Consider the following 14,047-nt stretch of genomic DNA (forward strand, 5'->3'; position numbering starts at 1 on the left):
GTTACATATTTTATTCAAATTTCCATTAATACTTTGTAGATAAGTTTTTATTTATTAATTTTTTCTGTATAACTGTATTCCTAAATGTATGATCAATTGACTGTATTCTTGGATTGTATTATTTATATGTACTGGGTGGAGGCTTTATATAAGTCCACTGGGCTTCTGCCTCTCCCTGCAATGTTATTATAATTATTTTTTTCTCAATATCTTTGGTTTGTATTTTAATTGTGCAAAATAAAATAAAATAAAATAAAATAAAATAAAATAAAAAAACAGAGGAGGTGGTACCTATCTCCAGTAATCACTGTGAGAAACAGCAGAAATATATATATAAAAATACCTGTTGGCCAATAGAGAGGTTATAAAAAATACTGGATGTAACATTTAAAAAAGTTGAATTTGTATATGTTTATCTTTAAATTATATAGTTTTATATCATGAGGTACAGAACAGGTTGAAGAACTGGGAGATAAAGTTAGAGAGGCCAGAATGAATTTGTTTGGACATGTCCAGAGGAGGGACAGTGGGTATATTGATAGAAGAAGAAAAAAGACAAAGAGGATATATATGGATGCAGTTAGAGAGGACATGGAGGTAGTTGGAGTGAGGACAGAGGATGCAGAGGGCGCAGAGGTTAGAGAGGTGGGCTTGTGATCCGAAGATCGCCGGTTCACGCCCCGGCCCCGACAACATCAAAATTGTGGGTGGGGTAGGTGAAACACCCACACTTGCCCCCACCCTCATTCGCCCCACCCTGGGCCCATGAGCAAGGCCCTTAACCCCCACCATGTGCTTCCTAAACAGGTCTCTCTTGAAAATGAGTTCTCGTGGCTCAATGAGACTAACCTGGATAAATAAAGGCTAAATGAAAAAAAAAAAAAAAAAAAGAGGACGGAGTGAGATGGAAGAGGATGACTTGCTGTGGCGACCCCTGAAGAACGAAAAGCCAAAAGAAGAAGAAGAAAGAAGTTGATCTGCAGTTACAATACAAATATTTAAAGACAAAATTATTTTAATTTTTAGATTTATTTTAGAATAGAAGGCAACGGGAATCCACAAACCACCAATCAAATGACAAAGAAGTTAGGCGGTATACAGGGAGCACACTGTAATGAAATGGTAGAACCAGCAGGTGGCGGAGACATATTTTGAAGAACGAGAACTGACAACAAAACACCAACGAAGAAGAAGTGTTTTGGCGGAAGTGCGTTTTGTTGAAGTACATACAATGGAAGCTTAGCTAGCGATGGATAACACGTAAATAAACGACGCATTCCCACTATCGATACACGGTGATGTGTCATAGTGGGTTGTTATAGCTGTCAAAATATTTATTTATATTTTTGTTTGTTAGTAATGGCGAGCAGCGGAGGCGGCGGATTGGCGTCAAACCAAAGCAGCCAGCAGCAGGACTCGAATGCTTCCGAGTCGGCTCAGTGCGGCGCCGCGGCGGCGTCCAACAACCTGCAGCCCGCGTCCGCACCGTCCTCCTCCCCTTCGGTCGTCGGTCTTCACCGGGAGCCCGTGTACAACTGGCAGGCGACGAAAAGCTCCCTGAAGGAGCGCTTCGCTTTCCTGTTCAACAACGAGCTGCTCAGCGACGTGCGGTTCGTGGTGGGTAAAGGCAGACAGGCCCAGAGGATACCGGCTCACAGGTTCGTGCTGGCCGCGGGCAGCGCCGTCTTCGATGCCATGTTCAACGGAGGGATGGCTACGACCTCGGCGGAAATAGAGCTGCCAGATGTGGAGCCAGCAGCCTTCCTGTCCCTGCTCAGGTACTCCGGGTCCAGTACAGGTAGTCTCACTGGGCTGCGAGCAGGTTGAAGAAGGGAGTCTCCAGAATGTCTCATCTGGGTCTCAGAGGCTCGCAGTCCTGGCGAGTTTTGAACGTTTAAAGACAAAGTGCGACATATTGGCTCTGGATTATAGTTATTATAACACTGACTGGAATACAGGTTTGCAGGGAAAAGGGCAGTGAGACATTTTCAGTGTCAAACTGAGTTTAATGAAGTCGCAGCTCAGTGAGACACCTTTTAACACCCAGAGCTGTAACCTGGATTATCGTAATACTTTTGTGCATTAATGTTGACGTAATGCTTACACAAATGGAAGATGTATTTGTGTAAAAGTATGAGCATTATTTTTTTAATTCCTTTCCACAGAGCCAGACCGTAATGTCTCATTTTAAGTCTGGTTTCTGCCCCTGACAGAATCATGCAGATAAATGAAGAGCAGTGTTAACAATTAGACAACATAAACCAGTTTAATTCATTTAACATAAAAACACATTCAAATAACAGGGATGGAAGTGTGTTTTGTCGTCACAGTAAAACTTTGTAGCAACAAATAATCTGTTTTACCAGGTTAAGTCTGATTCTGTGGACAGATTAACGTATTTTATCCACAATACTTCTTCAGTCTGAGGAGCTGCAACAAACTCAGTCCAGTTTGCTGGTGACAGACATAACTAGTTGTCACATGTAAAAGGAGGACCATCAGCCTAACATTTAGTCGTTAATGCCTTGACGGCCGCTTGCTCTTCACAGGGGGCTGAGTGATACTAGCAATAACAGCATTGTAAGAGGGGGACAGTTGGACACGGAGGCCTCCACCCCTGTTTAATGATGGACGGGTTCTTAATCTCTTCACAAAAATGGCCTCCTTCACTCTTCTCAAACCATCGTTCCTCTCCATCAAGGATGTGAACATCTTCATCCCTGAAAGAGTGACCGCTGGCCTGGAGATGAGTGTAGACCACAGAGTCCTGTCATGATGATGTTGATCTTCTGTGCTGGGCCATCCTTTTGGCCAGTGGCTGTTTAGTTTCCCCGATGTAAGACTGATCACAGCCCTCCTGACACTGAACAGCATACACAATATTACTCTGTTTGTGCCGGGGGACTGGATCTTTGTGATGAACCAGTCTTTGCCGTAATGTATTTTGGGGTTTAAAAGCCACTGGGACGTTGTGTTTAGAAAATAAATGTCTTAGTTTCTCCGAAACTCCCGCAACATACAGAATGGCCACTGGTGGGTTCCACCTTTTCACCTGATGGCTGACTGGAGTCCTGTTTGGGTTTCTTATCTACTTTCAGGAAGGTCCAGTTAGGATATCCACATTGCTCCCCCTGTTAAACAGGGGTGGAGGCCTCCGTGTTCAACTGTCCCCCTCTTACATTACTGTTATTGCTAGTATCACTGGCTCTCTGTGAATAGCACACAGACATTGGAGCACTCACAATCAATTGTTAGGCTGATGGTCCTTCTTTTACGTGTCAACAACTAGTTTCGGCTGTCACCAGCAAACGTTCTGATCCACTATATCCACTATATACTCCATCCGAAGTGCTGAAATCGGCTCTCATTGTCACAGTTGCGTGAAAAAAATTGCGTCATTTTGTTCTCAGAGTAGCTCCGCCCCTTCTCGACACAAGCCTCAGACTGAACTTTTTCTCACAGGCGTATGCACCAAGAATTGTGTGATTGGTCAGAAGTTTGTGGGAGTGTTTGTCGATGTGAAAATGCGCTCTGACATTCAGCCGTACGACTCTTTGCTAGTCAAATGGACAAAACCTCCTGGATGGAGATCGTGCACACACGGAGTCTGTCTGCTGAAAAGTGTGGCGCTTTCTATTATAATAGATTTGTGGCCAAACGGTGGCTGCAGGGACTGATTAAAGACTCTGGGGGGAAGAAATTCGTGTGATGACGTATACAGCAGCGGGAGTGTTTCCCAGGAGCTCTGTGTCTCATGGGCTGTGAAAGGTGTGTTTGAAATCGAATGTCCTTCAACCACATGACCACGAGTCGACTGTTCGACTTCAGCTGGATTATGTTGGGCCCTTGAATTTGTTACAGTTTCTCAGACTGTTTCAACAAAGGAGAATCTGTTCAGAGGACCTGACTCAACCGTGCTAGACTCATCTACCTGGATTATTGAGCATGCATCAGGACAAGTTTTATATTAATTCTTTAGGCCTAATTTAATGCCTTATTTTTATGTTGCATCTTTGGAACGTGTCACAAATAAAAACAGTTTTAGGACACCTTGGAGTGCTGGTGATTTTAAAGGCTCTTCCAGCTTATAGAGCACCTAAAGATTGATGCATGAATTAAACCGTATTAAACCTTTGATTTTACAGAAGACAGTCTTTTCCCCATGGCTGTAGCTAATAAATTATATCCTCTGTTTTCCTTTTAGGTTCTTGTACTCCGACGAGGTCCACATCGGTCCTGAGACTGTGATGACGACTCTGTACACAGCGAAGAAATACGCCGTTCCTGCTCTCGAGGGTCACTGTGTGGAGTTCCTCACCAAACACCTCAGAGCTGACAACGCGTTCATGCTTCTCACTCAGGTCACCGTCAGCCTGACTAACACAAACCTGATGCCTCAAATAGCCAGAGGCGTTAAATAAAACCCGTCACTGGTTCAGTTTTACATTTTAAACGTCACTCGATTACCGGAGCCCGTCCTTCCAAAGATTAGGTTATTTATGGGTCTTTCCCAGAACCTCCTGAGGAGTTTTTAATAAAACTACAGTCTTTCAAAACTTAAAGCGCTTTTGAAGCAAAGCGGGGGCAGAGGTTATAAAAAATCTATTAAAATTTTAAACCCAGTCTATTTTTTATGTGGTTCTGAATCAGATCCATATCTGATGTTTGTCAGTGACCTCAGTGTGAACGCTCTCGTCTCATTCCATCGGTGAGGTCGGATGTGGATCGATCCACATATTGATAATATTGATGCCAACGTGGTGCAGGTTAAAGCTCAGAACTCCACACGTCCAGCTGCTTTGTCTTTTTTAATTCATCATGTCCTGATGACTTGAGAGTCTACACCAACATCTGATACCAGTGCTGTGTTGGACCGTATCGATGCTAACGTGACAGATCCGTCTTTTTTAGTTCGTTTCAACTGTCAGTACGTCGCTCCTGTTCCAGAAGAGAAATTCAGCAGCAGAATATGCAGAAAGATCTAATGTAACCTCTGAACCAGACAATCCTGTCGGATGATAATTTAGTTGGTTCTGACTGAACAACTTCAGAATGGATCCGCACATGCTAGCACGTGCAGCCTCCTTATTTCCTTGTGTAAACGCGGCGTGCTGCGAGTGACGTCACGTCATCTACTGCGTGTCGCTGCAGAACCATGAACTTTTCGCCATGGAGGTTGATGCTCAGTTTTTGGATTGTTACGAAAGGCAAGCTAACATGATCATTTGTGTATTTATTTGCTTGTTAGCAAAATATCTCATGAATGTATTTTAATGAAACTCTGAAAGTAATAACTGGACATGCAGCTGATAATCATTTGGAGTCATCGAGCACTAAAATGGCTACAACTTAGTCAGTTTTGTGGATATGGAGCTAAAAGGTGGAGTGGCAGTAGCGGTCATCCTAAACACACTCTGGCAGCTCATGCACCATCTTTACTATCTTGGTGGGCGATATGCATTCCCACAAGGAAAGCTAGTTTAATTTTAACACCAGTAAAAGTTGAGCTCTTGCCCTAATAGGCATCTCTGCAGACAAATATGGAAGGCGTATCTGGAGGGCCACATCTGATTGGACGAAGAAAAAAAACAAGGTGTTATTGGCAGATTGTGTTAACCACAGGCATGTTATGTCTATGGTGTTACCGGTTCGACATTAGCAGCATAAATGGGTAGTCGGGAGGACTAAATGTTAGTTTTTTAATACCTAGCCATTACATTAAAAAAAACAAATTTGTTTTGGTTGTTGAATAATGTGAAAATAGTTACAATCGATTCATAAAGAAAGATAAAGTAACCAAAATAATAATGATGCTTAAACTGGCTTTGGGACAAAGGATGTTTCCTTTAACTTCACATTTTATATTCACATTTAAAAAAAATATATATTATTATTATTTTATTTTTAATGTATTTATTTACTTATTTTTATAGTCACACATCACATTTTACAAATAAGATGGCAAAAGAACATTTTCATTCAACCTTTATTTAGACGGGTTAATCCCATTGAGCCTCGAGGACTCATTTACAAGAGAGACCTGATTTCAACAAAGAGTGATGACGACGACAACAATAGACCGTTGTAAAAAAAAAAAAGGCATACAGTTTGTTTTTTTACAAATAAGATAGCAAAAAACAGCTAGATTATAAGGCGAATATAGAAAACAAAAAAAGTGGCAAGGACCAATGCAGACATGTTCCTGTTTTTAGTTTTCTACATTCGCCTTATAATTAGCTGTTTTTGTTACTTTTTTTTCCATCTTATTTGTAAAAAAACAAACTATGCCTTTTTTTTATAACTGTCTATTGTTGTCGCTGTTGTCCATTGTGTCCTCATTCTTTGTTGAAATCAGGTCTCTTGTAAATGAGTCCTCGAGGCTCAATGGGATTAACCCGTCTAAATAAAGGTTGAATGAAAATTTTCTTGTTCGACCTTTTAAATCAGTCACTGCAGATGAGCGATCGTCAGTTTCTGTCAGATTTCTGCAACTGGAGCAGATATTTCTGTTTACTGGTTAACTTCCTCAGCTGTCTCACATTTTAAGGGTCAATCCTACTCCATGTTTCAGCTCCTTTCATAGATCAGATCTCGTAGAAGAACTGCTAAAGAGCTAATTTTGTTTTTAGCTTTTGTTTTGGGCCGTTATCTGTTACAGGACTCATGATCTTTAATTGAGACCAGACTTTTTGACAAATGGGAGCAGGTTTCGTTTCAGATGCTTCATATTTCATTGCACCCAGATCACACTCAAGACGACCCGTGTCAGGTGCAGCCTACAACCCAAGGACTAAAGAGAATCTTCTTGTTTGACAGCAGATATAACGCTGTTTCTTCTAAACTTTCAGTTTAAAAAAATAGCTGATGTAACTTACCTAAAGAGCCAGAAAATCAGTGTTTGCCCTCTAGAAACGCCCACTTTTGGTCTGCAGAGAACTCCTCCTCTTGCTGCAGATTAATGTGACGTGTTCTTTGCATGTTTTTCTAGATTTAAACATTTTTTGTATTTTTTTTTTTTTACAGGCGAGGTTGTTTGATGAGCCTCAGCTGGCCAGTCTCTGTTTAGACACGATAGATAAAAGCACCGCAGACGCGATCAACGCCGAGGGCTTCACGGACATCGACCTCGGTACGAGACGCTCCTCTCCTCTTCGGCTGTCAGCGCTGCAAACCACTGAAGCTCCGTGTGTTTGTCCCTGCAGACACTCTGTGTGCGATCCTCGAGAGGGACACGCTCAGCATCAGGGAGAATCGTCTGTTTGAAGCGGTGGTGCGCTGGGCGGAGGCCGAGTGTTACAGACAACAGCTTCCCCCCACCGCCGAGAACAAGCAGAAGGTTCTGGGGAAAGCCCTCCCCCTCATCCGCTTCCCGCTCATGACTGTTGAGGAGTTTGCAGCCGGTAAGTGATCCGCCGAAGCAGGATTTGGTTCTCAGCTCAGCTCAGTTCCTGGTGTGTCCATACAAGTCCGACCGCAGAAACCAGCTTCAGTTTCTTTCTTGTGCAACAGGGCCTGCCCAGTCTGGGATATTGTTCGATCGGGAGGTGGTAAATCTGTTTTTACACTTTACAGTAAACCCCAAACCGCGGGTCGACTACATCGACAGGCCTCGCTGCTGCCTCAGGGGAGAGGAGTGCAGCATTAATAGGTTCCAGCAGGTCGAGAGTCGATGGGGGTACAGCGGGACCAGCGACAGGATCAGGTGGGGCTTCTTTTGACTTCCCACATTTATTTAGGAAACTTTCCTTGGGAATAAACCTGGAGGTTGGCTGTTAACAGATTATATTCATGTCCATATTTGATCTTAATCTGAACTAATACAACAATATGACTGGAATCAGTCTCTGCTGCTCCTCCATCTTCCTACAAACCTGGACCACGGAGACCGTACACGTTGAGCTTGCCGACAACATAAAGTGAATTAAACTTTGCTCATTTTATTGAGTAAATAGAACCGATGTCTGGGATTAACACAGCAAAGCTGTGTTGTCTGACTAAACAGCTTTTTAAATCCTAAATCACACATTTCTGTTATTTTTATCTACGTTAATGAGTTTTAATATAAGCTGTTCAAGACGTCAGAAACAAAACTAAATAAAATTTCTGGTCTTTAGCTGCACAGATCTGTTGTTTTGGATCAGTTCAGGGAACGTTTCAAATGTTTCTGAAAGTTTTCAGCTCAACTTCCCGTGGAAAGTTTCCGTCCCTTTTCAGCCCTGACCCTCGTTAGAACGAGCTGACCTCATGAATTTGTCCTCCTCTGCTCGTAGGTTCAACGTTAACAGAAGAATATGTGTGGTGGGCTTCGGCCTGTACGGGTCGATACACGGGCCCACGGATTATCAGGTCAACATACAGGTAAGGCACAGCGATGTCCTCACACTATCAGAAACTTCTAGTTTATATTCTTCATCAAAGTGCATTTTGTCCTAAACACATAAGTTTGTGTTAGCGCTCATTTATTTGTAAAGAAACTCATTAAAGTTATATTGAATGAATGCTTATCACCCGCTGCCCTTCGTGTCAGACTGTGTGGTTTTACACGCTCTCCCACAGTTTGTTTCTCTCTCTGGGCTGCAGCTTTTAATACGGGAAGAAAATCTGAATTTTCAGCTGCAGCCTCACTGAACTGAATGTTTGTGAGCAGCTGTTTGAAAATTCTCACCTTTTTTTTTTTTTTTTTTTTTTGTGCAAATCCGTATTCTTGGTGTTATTTTGTTGTCCACCTCAGCAGCTGTTCCAAGTTTATGATGCAGTCTGCAGGAGCATGCTTTATGAATGAGGGAAGGCTGATTTGGACCAGTTTTTGTCCCCGTGTCAGAGCAAAGCCGGGACATGGAAATGCCCTTTGTCCATCTGTTTTCTGAGCATGAAACACAAGTGAAGCGCTGGCTTCCATTTTGGTTTGTGGTTACATCTAGGCGTAAGAAAAGTCACTTTTGAAAATTGGGTTGCCACGTTAAAATCCAAGATGGCCACCGTCATAAATGTATGTAAACTGACCACCTCTGTCATTTGATGAAACTCTGCTTTCTAGTTTTTATATTGGATAAAAGTATGGATTCCTTAAATGATTGGGGTGGCCAAAGATTAATCTATGGGGGCCAAGGCCACCATTGGTCACCCTCTGGTTCCTCCATTGCACCTGGTGGTGCATAAAATGTGTCCCTCCTCTCCAGGATCTGTCGCTCTGCTCCGCCTTGGACAAGAAAAACAAAAACCTCCCTCTGTTCTCCTCCACAGAGCAACTCCTGCCCACCTGATTATCTTTCACTAAAAACAGGTTTACTTCATTCACTGTTGAAATCCCTCAGAGACGGGGACATTGTCTTCTTGTTTAATATTTATCATGGATGTGGTGTTGGACCTGGACATGCCTTCTGTCATACCAGATCTTCAACTAGAGATGGAGAAACTGAAAACTTTGAACGTGGCAGCTTCTAAAAACCCAGTTTTTGCAGAGAATCTGGGTCTGATGTGACGTAACGAGGCTCGTTCGCAGCACTCAACGTGGTTTTGGTCGAGCTGACACGACACTCGAAACACTTTGAGCGTAATGTTCCTACAGCTGGATCGAGACGGGTCGGAGACTCGGGTTCTGATCCAAACCAGACCTGTGATTCTCTGAGACTCATGGAGAACATTTCAGAGACTCCTCCTGCTCGTTAACCCGCTCACTGACGTACAACCTTTATTGCTCTGAACATGTTTTAGGGATGACTCCCAGCTACTATCACCAGTGTTGTATAAAGTACCTCAAAGTGATACTTCAGTGAAAGTACAAGTATCTTACCATAAAATTACTTGGATAAAAGGTAAAGTCTCCTTTAAAATTATTACATAAGTAAAAGTCTTAAAGTATCTGGCATTTAATGTACTTAACAACAAAGTCCATGCTCAATAATCCAGGTATACAATCCAACATTTTTCAGTCAGGTCATCTGGACAGTTTCTTTTTTTGTGTTGAAACGTTTCAACTTCGATCCAGAAGGCTTCATCAGTCAAGGAAACACAACAAAACTGATTCTTCCCCCAACAGCTTACTCCAAAGAGGAACAAACCAGTTTTGTTGGTGCTAAGATGGTCTCTTTGGTACGCCCCTTCCTCTGTCAACAAGGAAGAGGGCCGGTAATGGAGGAGGGGGCGTACCAAAGAGACCATCTTAGCACCAACAAACTGGTTTGTTCCACTTTGGAGTAAGCTGTTGGGGGAAGAATCAGTTTTGTTGTGTGTTTCCTTGACTGATGAAGCCTTCTGGATCGAAGGCGAAACGTTTCAGCACAATAAAAAGAAACTGTCCAGATGACCTGACTGAAAAATGTTGGGTTAATGTACTTAAGTATCAAAAGTAAATTTTTCGTATAAAATGTACTTAAAGTAAGAGTATTCAGTAAAAGTAAATGGTTAGAATTTCCAAAACATTTATTGGTTGTAATATCTAATGACAAAAACTTGTAAAGTTTGAACTGAACAATGAAAGATTGCTCTTTAAAAAGTCTGATTGATTTTAATAAAGTATATTCATTCAACCTTGATTAACCTTTATTAACAAAGCTGTTAGAAAGCTCATGTTGTTGTGTACTTGACTTGTTTACTGAGCTCGGTTCTCTTTGGTTATGGCTTGTTTCCTTCTGAATTTAATAGTTCCTATGCTCTTGAATGCACCGTGGCTGTTCCAAAAGCTAGTGAACGCACCGCTATTTGTAAAGTGCAGAGCTCAGTTGGAGTTTTTTTTCTCTCCTGACATGGACGGAGCCTTGTTGTTCAAGCTTGTTTGTGCTTTACTGGTTTACTGCTGTGTGTAGCTACCACAAGAAACACAGCAAATAAATTACCCTAAACTGGATATCTGTCTCCGTGTTCTTTAATGGCAAGACTAGTGGCCCAACAACTTCATACCTTGCTGCTTTAATCCAGGGGTGTCGAACTCGCTTACAAAAGGGGGCCAAAAATTGAAACCTTTTTCAAACTAAGGGCCAATTTCAGAAACTACATGAACTCAAATGAGATACCCAACATCTTTTCTTGGTCACAGGTTCCTCAACAAGAGTTTGATTGGTCTCATTTGATGTTCTGTTTGTGCTTTCAACATCGTAATCAAAGAATACTGAAAAAATTCAAGAGAGAAGTATTTTACATTTCACATATCACCTTGAGGGCCAGATAAGACGTCAACAAGGGCCACATTTGACCCCCGGGCCTTGAGTTTGACACACATGCTCTAACCAGTTCATGTCCTGGAGAACATCAAACCTCTTCTTTTTAGCAGCTAAAAGTGAGGGAGGGGCCGCGTGAAGTCACAGACTGGGAGAACAAACAGGCACTGCCCAATCAGATTTCTTCTAATTTTATATTGTAGGAACAAGTAACTAAGATGGTTAAGGGAAATGTATTGAAGTAAAAGTACACATTTTATTGAGGAAATTTAGTGGAGTAAAAGTGAAAGTCGCTAGAAATGTAAATAACGAAGTAAAGGTACGTCAAAATTCTACTTAAGTACAGTAACAAAGTATTTCTGCTTTGTTACATTACAACACTGACTACCACAACAAACTTTAGCACAGTATTCCTTAAAACGGCCGATTTATAGCTCTTGTTTTGCTGCGGCGGCCATCTTGATTTGGCTTGATGATCATCTGGTAATTTTTTTTCTGTTAGTTTTGAATGTTTTAGTAAAGATCCATTTTCTGTGTAATAAAGTTCACTTTTAATTCCAAGTTTGAAACCTTTAGTTTCCAGGCATTAAAATTAAGCAAGTTTTTTTTTCTGTCTTGTTTTATTTTGAAGCTTTTCTTGTTCGATAAGAATCCACCCGAGCTTTTCCGTTTCCTAACGTCGCACCAACACTTTTGGCTTGCTGTTAAATAAATAAACGAGTAAAAAGTTTTATCTGAATTCAAATGAACCCCACAGATGAAAGTCCCTTTTCAGTTGAATGGTTTTAAATGGCTTCAAAGTTTTATTTTAGTCATTTGCTCCTCTTTGATTCAGCGTCGGGATGTTTTTCAGATCCTAGAGAGCGATAAACGGATCGCGCTGGGTCAGAACGACACGGGCTTCAGCTGCGACGGTTCAGCGAACACCTTCAGAGTCATGTTCAAAGAGCCCATCGAGATCCTGCCCAGTGTCAGTTACACTGCCTGCGCCACGCTCAAGGTCAGCCCAAACTCACCTCGCTGACCTTTAAAAACCCGAAGTCGTATGTTCATAACTCTGAACGTTTAATTTCTTTCCCTCTCAGGGTCCAGACTCGCATTACGGCACCAAAGGCTTGAAGAAAGTGACCCAGGAGTCGACAACTGGGACCAAGACAACGTTTTTCTTCTTCAGCTCGCCTGGAAACAACAACGGTACGTCGGTGGAGGACGGGCAGATCCCAGAGATCATCTACTACATTTAGACCGTCAGGATGTAAGACCGGTACCAAAACCAGGGAGGTCTCAGACCACTGGGAGGACTGGACTCAGTGCCTCAGGATCCCCTGGAAGATTGAAGTGTGTGTGGGGGGAATGTTGAAGCTCTGTTGTAAATACTTTAAATACTCGTGTCTGTTGGTGTTAACCAAGTTAAAGCTGCGCTGGTCAAATCTCCACCTGACGTCACATATTCAAAGCATCATCGACACATTTCTACGTTTTTATTTCTGTGTTGTGAAGTCGTCGTCTGTTGTTTGATAGTAACTTATGACTTCATGTTCACATCAGTGACATGTTAAACTGAGACGTTTGTAATGAAATGGCGTGTCTAATTTCAGCTTTTAAGCAATAAAATGTATCTGAAGGAGGTAAATCTTTCATGTTGTTCCTCTTTCTATCACTAGGGGGCGCCAGATGCGGTTGTTTTTTTTTTTGTTTTTTTTTCATTTTTACAGTTTACAAACTGCAGGAGGGATTACTTCCTGCAGAGGATTTCATCTTCAGCTTCTCTAAATGTCTGTTTCTCTAATTTAAAAAGGATATTCACATTTATCCATCTGAACATGAACATCTGTGACAAGTTGTTTGACGTGTTTCTCACCAGCATTCGGGAGGGATGGGAACCCTGGACATGTGGGCAGCCTGTAAATTTAAGTTCATGTATTTTTTATTAAATTGACACTTTAAATTGTATCTTATTTCTACTAAATCAAAAAAAGAAGAAATTTAAACTGATTTTGTACAAACCGTTAAAGATCTCCAGTTATGTATGTTTATTTCCCATTTAAACTGGTTTTATTACCAGTTCAAATCGTGGACCTGCAGTTTGTCAGAAAAATGTGGACTGTCCTCTCTGGGTTGAGGTTCTGTCTCAAGTGGAAGAGTTCAGATATCTCTGGTTTTGTTCTCAGTGAGGAAAAATTAAACGAGAGGTCTACAGACGGAACAGTGCAGCTTCTGCAGTATTGTGGACTCTGTGCCGGTCTGTTGAGGTGAAAAATTGAGCTGTAAAGTGAAGCTTTCTGTTTATCGGTCAGTCTACGTTCTTACCCTCACCTGTGGTCCAGAACTCTGGTAAGGTGAACCCTGGACGCCTCCATAGGGAAGTGTTCTGGACATGTCCACCTGGGAGGAGACCCCAAGGAAGACCTAGGACACCCTGGAGAGACTAGTCTCTCAGCTGGTCTGGAACAGCTTGGAGTCCTCCAGAAGAGGTGCCTTTGGGGAGAGATGCTGGACCGCACCGATCCAGCTGCTGCCCCAGAGGAGTCCAGAACCAGATCAGTCGGTCTGTACCGTTAACAAATGTCAGAACACGCACTGCTCCATACTGAGATGCACCTTTTGGTGTAGATTTATTTTTATCCAAAACAGAGCAGGAGCTGAAGTTGAAACATGGACGCCGGCACCTCTGGAACCCCTACTCGAGACTTCAAGTCCAGCAATTAAAAAAATAAATAAAAATAGGTCATTTAAGTGGACCCATGTACCCCAACTTCAGTCGGAGTTCATCCATCCATCCATTATCTTTACCCGCTTATTCCATTTTGGGTCACGGGGGTCGCCGGTGCCCATGTCCAGCAATCACTGTGCAAGGGGCGGGGTACACCCTGGATGGGTCGCAAGTCCAT

The 14,047-nt window shown here is 42.3% G+C and overlaps 1 protein-coding gene across 2 annotated transcripts; it reads left to right on the top strand.

Moving 5' to 3' along the window:
* The first annotated feature begins 1,206 nt into the window (after positions 1-1,206).
* On the top strand, positions 1,207-12,779 carry LOC119429213 (BTB/POZ domain-containing protein 1). Of its 2 annotated transcripts, none has more exons than XM_037696891.1 (8): positions 1,207-1,778; positions 4,205-4,361; positions 7,024-7,129; positions 7,203-7,400; positions 7,510-7,702; positions 8,271-8,358; positions 12,010-12,156; positions 12,242-12,779. In XM_037696891.1, exons 1-8 carry the CDS (start codon positions 1,360-1,362, stop codon positions 12,398-12,400), a joined length of 1,467 nt encoding a protein of 488 aa, XP_037552819.1. In that variant the 5' UTR covers positions 1,207-1,359; the 3' UTR covers positions 12,401-12,779. The 2 variants fall into 2 exon arrangements, with proteins under 2 accessions (XP_037552819.1, XP_037552826.1); XM_037696898.1 differs by having other exon boundaries at positions 7,573-7,702.
* The last annotated feature ends 1,268 nt before the right edge of the window (positions 12,780-14,047 follow it).

Source organism: Nematolebias whitei, chromosome 2 (assembly GCF_014905685.2).
Source record: "Nematolebias whitei isolate Nwh7 chromosome 2, NemWhi1, whole genome shotgun sequence".
NCBI classification, from domain to species: Eukaryota; Metazoa; Chordata; class Actinopteri; order Cyprinodontiformes; family Rivulidae; genus Nematolebias; species Nematolebias whitei.